At 45.5% G+C, this 8,111-nt stretch overlaps 1 protein-coding gene across 3 annotated transcripts in view; it reads right to left on the bottom strand.

Moving 5' to 3' along the window:
* Positions 1-2,983: 2,983 nt before the first annotated feature.
* zswim5 (zinc finger, SWIM-type containing 5) overlaps positions 2,984-8,111 on the bottom strand; it is a gene marked incomplete at its 5' end in the record, with an annotated part of 55,522 nt that continues 50,394 nt past the window's right edge. For all 3 annotated transcript variants that reach the window (XM_079284603.1, XM_079284602.1, XM_079284601.1), the window contains one exon: positions 2,984-8,000. In XM_079284603.1, coding sequence (XP_079140729.1) covers positions 7,138-8,000 — 863 coding nt within the window. In that variant the 3' untranslated portion in view covers positions 2,984-7,137. The remainder of the gene's footprint in view (positions 8,001-8,111) is intronic.

Below are 8,111 nucleotides of genomic sequence, written 5' to 3'. Positions count from 1 at the left end.
CTCAAATGATGCCACAGACATAGAACAACAGGTTTTACCCCTTTAAAGGGGACCCTCGGATGCAGGAGAATTATAGATGCTGAGTAAATGACCTGAAACAGCATTTGTTGGGGACTATTTCCGGCTGCGGATTAACGCAGATTTGGTCCACTTGTGAGTATTTTCAGCAGCAGGGCGGTGCATGATGGATCCACTCAAAACAAACCACAGTCTGCGTTCATCGCAATGAAGGAACGCGTCGCCCAGTGCAACAGTGTGGCTCAGTGACGTGTTTCTGATCGTTTGTTTAATGGAGCTCCACGGCACAGAGAGGAGATATAGCAGGACCTGCTGCTGATAATAATCTGTTTATTGTAGCTTTTGCTCTTTTCATGGGATTTCATGAGGATCATTTGTTGGCAGTAAAAAACACTTCGAATATTGCCGGCCTCAGACAACCGTAACCCTACATACAAACTGAACAAAACACCAAGGTCTACGTCAGCAGAGCAACTCCACAACAGCTGGATTTCGCAGGAACTTCATTGATTTTGCCCGCTGAACACTTCGGTGGAAGGAAGAAATGAAACGTTGAAGTGAACCCTCAGAATGACTGAGACTGAGCAGCAGCGAGTGGGCCTCGTGTGATTCATAGATGCTGAAATACACAAAGCTCGGAGCAGCTGAATTAACATGTGGATGATGGGAAAGGCAATTCTTCCTCAAATAAAAGCGGCCTTTCATTCATCTCTGTCCTTTGTGGCGCTGTAGTACCATAAACACAGACGCACACACACACACCCACACCCACACACAAAGGCTTTTGTTGTGGCCCCCCTATTGCGTAAATAGCGGAGACAAATGAACAAAAATCACCGCTGATTGTCGACAGGTAAGACTGAAGAGGCTGGGGCTGTGTGTCAGTGGGCCACCTGGGTACAAAGTGACAGGCTGTGTGTGTGTGTGTGTGTGTGTGTGTGTGTGTGTGTGTGTGTGTGTGTGTGTGTGTGTGCGTGTGTGTGTGAGAGAGAGAGAGAGGTTGCAACAATGAATCTATGCTCTTTAGAAATGGAGATCAATTTCCACACGGTCGCTTTTAAAGGCTTTGGCAGGAGAGTAATATGTAAGTGTGTGTGTGTGTACCTGCTTGAGTCAATTCATTGTGTGTACTTGTGTGTGTTGATGCCTGTGTGCGTGTGTGTGTGTGTGTGTGTGTACATCTGGGCTTTTATGTGCTTATTTTGTGCAGAGAGATTGAACAGGTGGATGCGTGTGTGCGTGTGTGTGGGTTTGAAGGAGGTCCGGGCTCCATCTCTCAGCAAATCAGCAGGCCTGAAAATCCAATCTGCCTGGAGAGACAGCAGGCTGTACATCATCTGCCATGGATGGACACTATCAGCGCTTTATCAGTGACCGCCCCCCAAAACACACACACACACACACACACTCACTTTATCTTTCACTGACCACATGCATGAATGAACACACACATCCGCTGTGACAGAGACTGATAGGCATTATTACCATCATGGAGGGAGGAAGTGAAACTCTGGCTTTAGTCTGAGGGACCTTGAGGCGCGGCACACTGGCGCAGATGCAGACAGCTGCAGACAGCTGTGACTGTCCCTGTTTGCAGATGACAGCCTCCTATCCCACCATGTTCAGCCCGTTGATTTGGACCCCGCTTGTGACCCGGATGCCCGCAAAAGGCAACGTCCTGCTACGAGATTGCATCACCTCCGAACGTTGCCAAACACCGTCATCGTTGTGCATAAATAGAAGAATGAAATAGGCTTGAAGTGTAAAAATACTCTTGTGGTAACACATATTATGTAAGTAAAACGTAGCGTTACGTGGCCTGTGTAGACAGATGGATTGATTAGGAGAGAGGGAGAGACAGTGCAAACTGAGGAGAAGAAGATGGAGCATATAGCAATCACTTCTCCATCTATCTGTCTGGATAATTAATATAAATCTGCTCATTTACCATCAGCTAATCAATCTAGATTCACACACACACACACAGTGTCACGAGCACACTTAGCACTTCTTGATGGCCTGATTGTCTGCTCATATGGCTCTGCATGAATGTTTAATGAATGAGAATGAATGCGGCAAAGGAGGGATGGAAGAAAAATATTCTGATTAGAGACAAACGAGCGAAAGATTGATGGAAGTACAGCAGCCTCCGCATGCTTCATTCATCACTGGTGCTGGAGGGGCTGGACGGGGGACAAATGCAGGACTGTGCCACACCAGCTGAGATACAGACTTTACTGCACAACCTCTTTATCCACGTTTTGTTTTGAGGGCGGAGTCACTGATGACAAAATCATCAAGTTCCCTCGAAGAGAGTTAAGGGACAAACTCATCGAGTTTTATGATGCCGATGCTGAATTTCTCTCATGAGAGAAATGATGTCCGAAAGTAATAAAAAAAACAAAAGACACCAAAGCTGCAATAGAACTATATTGTAATATGTAAGTTGTAACGCTGTAGCTGCTGCTCAAGGCTGCTAGCTGTTGTACTTCACATCACGTTGGGTATTCGGGTCATAAGATGATCGTGTGTGTTGTATGTAAAACGGTCATTCAAAAAGGTTTTGAACGGTCGGATAACTGAAGGCTTTCACTCGTCATTCAAGTCTTAAAAAGATGAGGTAACGCGGTTTACATCGATCTCAGTTCTGTGACAGTTTGGGCTGTACGTGACGCGTTTGAATGAGTTCAAACCGATAACGTGCTCGTATTATTTAGTTTTATATTTGTGGAAAGTGAAATAACTTATATCGTAGAACAACAAGTACAAAAGTCCCCTCAAATGTTAAAAAAAAACCCGATTCTTGTCTCGTGCATACAATTTGAATTCTCAAGTAAAGCACCACAAACTTAAAGTGAAACACAGTTAAGTAAAGGTCCTTTACACCTCACACAGAGTATTCAATATGAAAGAACGAGGTCCTTGTAACGTGTTTCACACTTTATTCATAGAAAAGCACTGAGATTCCAACACAAATCAATATAAAATGGTAGTAGCGTTACATAAATAGTAATAAATTCTCGCTTTATAGACAGTAGCTCAAGAAGATGCACAAACAAAATTACAAAATAACCCCCAAAATAAACAAGTGTTGATGATAAGCTATCATACTTCTGTGGCAACAAATACTGGAAATACCTTTTTCATAATCAGTAGCACAAAGAGGCAACAAACACTTTCCCATCTTCCCTTAAGTTAGAAAGAATCCAAAAGCAAAACGAAGTGTGAAACAGTAGGTGAACTAGATCTCTACCAGCAAAGAGGACGCGCCTACGGAAGAATGAAGGGGGAACCATGAGGACCGGCGGACACATTTAACACCGGCTGAGCAACAGAGAGGGAGGAGCGCATTCGTTGTCCCGCTGTCAGTAAACGCATCACACGAAGGCAGCGGGCTGGATCTCTCTGTCATCCACGAGTCAGCAAAAACAGCCTCATGGTGCTGATGTAGTAGCCGAGAAATGGACTCAACCTTCCCGTTTAATCCTCATGTAGAAACCTTGCAATAGTTTTGTTGTGCTGCTGATGTCTCAGCTGGTTACTGACACGCCGGTGCATGGCTCCTCCCTGCGCGAGAGGGGGGGGGATAAGTGAAGATTTACAGATTTAAAGGAAGAAGTAATGAGATAGAAGAGGTGAACTGTGAAGGGAGAAAGCGATAAAAAAAGTAACAACGAGGAATGAACACGCGCGCGCCCACAGGCCACGCCTCCTTTTGTTCACACAGTTGACGTTGGTGACTCGCTGACTTGTGTATTGTTCCGTCTCACTGCGGTGCTGCCGCCACACGACACCACTGAGAAGACACTGAAGGCTTTGAGTCCTGCTTAAATTAAAAATAAAGACAACAACAAAGAAGGAAAGCAAAAATAAACTTTGTACATTGATCGGTCACAATGGCATTTTCCACCATATTCATTTTGTCCCCCGCGTCTCCTCCTAAATGTTGCAGCGTATGCAGGCCGGCTACTGCGCATTGTCGAAATACAAGCATGCTGGGTCTTGTCTCTGTCCGTCCACCCCCTCCCTCTCTGTAATAGTGGTTCAGTCCACCGAGTCTTTTTTTTCGGGACGTCTTTTAAGAGGTGACAAGACCACCGCAGTGGTTCTGCATAGTCAGGTTTAGTACGTGTCTGTTTACAAGTGAATGCCTCCCTCGTTTTCAACTGAGAACATGCTTCCTTTTAGAAAACAGACTTTTTTTCTCTCTTTGCAAATCAATAAAAATACAAATAATAGTAGCTATTATAGTGAAAAACAAACTTAAAGAAATTCACACAGGAGCACCTGAGAAATGCCTTGATGTCTTTGCTCTTACAAAAAACCGCTGTCAAATTCACCGTCCCAAACAGTTCAAGCACACCCCCGCCAAAAAAAACATCAAAATAAAGTCAAAATAAACACGTAACATACTTATCATAAATAATTATAACTTTACAATTTTCTGAATTGACACTTTCATATTTACAATGTCTTAAATGCTTAATGCTACTACTTTTTGTTTTGTTTCTTTAAGTGATGTCCCTGAGAACTGAGTTTAGCCTCTCTTCTCTTTCCTTTGCTCAGTTTTCCTTTTTTTATTCGTTTCCTCCATTCTTCTATCTGCGTTCCTACCGACCGGACAGACCCAGAGTTGTGACTGACTACCTGGGGAGTGGGTGAAGGTAGCTCTCATGGAATGTAAAAAGCAGACAATAAAATGTTCCGTTCAAAGAAATAAAAACCTTTTTGTGACTCTGTTGTGTTACTAAAACAATCACTAACATAAATGCTGAAGCAGGCAGGAACGTACTGAAGAGGTATCTGTGTGAAGTGCTTGTACAATGGCGGATAAGTCCGACCGGTGCGCTCTTGCTGTACTGTGAACTGCCAACAGTACTTTGCCGCTGGGTAAGAAAGGGGAGCGTGGACATCCCTGTGCCGAGGCATGTGGTTTCAAACATGTACGATTAAGTCATCAAGTCATACATAGAACATCTATCTGCGGTGTTTGCACGGTGTAGCTTTAACCCTTTGAGAAAGACAAGGCAGCTCGTCGCCACGGTCCACAATGATCACAGCCAGCAGCTCTCACAGGGAAGTGGCTTCAGTAACTGGAGACTCTTTTCCATCACGAGAGACCGAGGAACTGGAGGAATATGACTTAGCTAAGCATATTTATCTATGCTGCAGCCATAATGGGGAACGGTGTGATTACTGCAATTACCCTGGCTTTTAATCTTTTAGATTTATTTTTTGTTGTTGTTGTACTTTATCCAAACAATACCACACGGTAACTGTTTTATTGGCCACTTGGGGGCAGTGGTTCAAGCGGAGAACACAAGAATGACATATCATCCTCTTACAAAGTTACTATGGCTAACGTGTTAGCATACAGCTTCTAATCTACACATAAGGCAGAGATGGAACATAAGTGTTTGGAGTCGTGTTTCTGGCCACTAAGCAAATGTTAGTTCAATAGGAACTCTCTCTCTCTTTAGCTCCATTTTGGTCTTCACCGACTCTTTAGAAGCTAAATGCTACACTAGCTAGCAGCTAACTTTGCGCGTCTACTGTTTGGTGCGAGGCAGCCGGTGTTAGCATTCTTTGCTGACCACAGCTACGCTGGAAACGAAGATGACGAGCACAGCTAGACTTCACAAAACGGCAAGTTTAAAGGCCGGAAAAAATCTAAACTATTAGCTAAAGGACGTTAGCTTTGTAGTGCAGAGTTGGGTGTATCAGTTGATTTATTGTTCACGTAACAATATTAGTTAGTGCAGATGTATAAGTGGTATGAGCCTAGTTCTACTATAAATTCAAAAAAATATATATTTTGAAAGGCTTTTTGATTCTAGATATACAAGGCAGAGCGTGTTCCTTGTTATCAGGCCAATATTTGTTGTAATTGTTTGGCACTTATTACCTTATTCTAACTGTTACATTCAAATAGTGCTTATTTGATCAACCACAAGTGCTGCACATTTCACCGTGAGAACTCATGGCAATACACAATGGCAAAAAGTACTGTCTGCCAGGGCTTTAGGGGTAAGATCCATGATCAAAAGAACCAACGATGGAACCAGATTTCTGCTCTTGAAAAGGCCGTACGCTCTGGGTTCATGAAATAGTTCCGGCAAAAGTTCTTGAGATGGAAAAGGGACTTTAGCTACCGGCAGCGTGACCAGCCGACGGACGCTGGAATCAACCCAGGTCCCTCCATGTTTCAAAGCCTCCTAACGGAACACAACAAGACGGTGACATTAACGCCGCCGGGTGATAGAAATGAAGCACAGACTTGACTAATATTGCTTATTGACTAAATCCCGATGTAGCGAGTGAAAGGTGACGGGCTTCTAGATTTGAAAACATGCACTCTGTGAAGCAACACTGTGCTTCCTCTGAAGATATCTTCAGGAACAGCACTGACCAGCAGACGTCGAAGGGGAGGAGCTAAGCTAGAGTGGCTTTAGTCGGTACCGACGTCTTCTACACAGCACGTGTAGTTCTGTGTTCTGCCCGCTCTACTCTAAGATGCCCTGAATGAAACATGAGGCCGATTCTTCTGACAGAGAAGTTAAAGCTGACAAATAATACAGTGGAGGTATGGCGGTAACACTATGCACGCTTTCTGACCTCAGTAGAGCTTTTCTCTTTTGGAATGACAAGTTCCTTCCACTTTGAAAACCACTTCCTCTTCTTCTCCTTCACCGCAGCTCAAAGCGTCTGCTGACTCAAAGTAAGTACCCCATCCAACCAAATCTTTTGGTTTATAAATCGTCATGTGCCACCAAAAAAGAACCAAAAAGTCCCTTTTGTTTCCCCCCCCCCCGATCACAATCTTTTGACTTTTTCCTACTAGACTCAACATTAGTTTGTTTTTGTTGTTGTTTCTTTGACATTTCAAGCCGTTTCCCCCCCTTTTTGCAGTCTCAATGAAGCAGAGCAATGCACTGCCAACACTTCCTGGCTCACATTCAAGAAACAAAACAACAAAACAGGACAAAAACTTAAGACTTAGTCAACAAATGGCTCAACATAAGAAGTAAAAATACAAGGAATCCAAAATAAAAACTTAAATAGAAACAAATAAGTCGATCTACTTCCCAAGAAGAGGGTCCCTGTGAGGGAGGGGCGAGGTCAGCCGAAGCGCTCCCTGACCAACATCATCAGTTTCTTCTTGCCCTTGTAGATCTGTTTCAGGTTGTCTATGAACTGGGCGAACTGAATGTGGCCATCCTGTGCCAACAGGAAAGTCTCCCGCGCTTTGCTCAGGAACTCTATGAACTCCCCGTAGTGCCGCGGACTGATGTGCGTCAGTCGAGAGTGCGTGGTGTTGATGTACGCCGAGATCGTGGCGTCCAGGAGCTGCCGCAGCGGCGCCTTGTCCGTCGACATCAGCTTGCCAGAGTTCCTTCTCCCGGGAATGCCGGCGAGACCCGGCGCCGTCATGGTGCACCGCCGCAGGATGTCGGACAGCACCGTGGCGCAGTGCACGCTCTTCACCACCAGGGGGATAATGGCCGCCAGCTCGTTCTTACCCAGGGAGTGGCTGAGCGCGCAGGCCCAGAGCACGTCGTTAATAGCAGAGTGCGTGTCCTGGTTGTAGGCCAGGTTAAGGTGGGTCATGGCGAGGGAGGCCAACTTGAAGGACCGCAGAGGATATCCTCTGTGTTCCATGTACCTCGCGATGGTGAACAGCTGGGAGTAAGTCATACCCGTGGACGCCGCGTCGATCACGATCTGGTAGGCCGTCTCGAAGGCGATGTGGTCCTTCTCGCAGAGCGTCAGAGCTGACAGAGCGCAGTTCTGGGGGTCCTTCATGGCGCACTGCAGGGCCAGCGTCCTGGCACAGCTGGCCAGCTCCTCGCGCTGCGGGTAGTCGAGGCTGAGGCGCAGGATGGTGTTGTGGGACATGACGGTGGCCGCCACGATGCTGGTGGCCTCGGTCGGTGTGAAGAGGGTGTACCAGCTCTGTAAGATGCTCACCAATGCCCGCAGACCTGAGGAGGAGGAGGAGAGGGGTCAGAATGCCAATCACATGACACTGGCGTGATTCTAGCTCTTTGATAGTTGTTTATCAAGTTTATTCCACAGTTAAAAGAAAGAGTCTG

Source organism: Melanostigma gelatinosum (genome assembly GCF_949748355.1).
Source record: "Melanostigma gelatinosum genome assembly, chromosome: 15".
NCBI classification, from domain to species: Eukaryota; Metazoa; Chordata; class Actinopteri; order Perciformes; family Zoarcidae; genus Melanostigma; species Melanostigma gelatinosum.
This window is presented reverse-complemented; position numbering and strand designations above follow the sequence as displayed.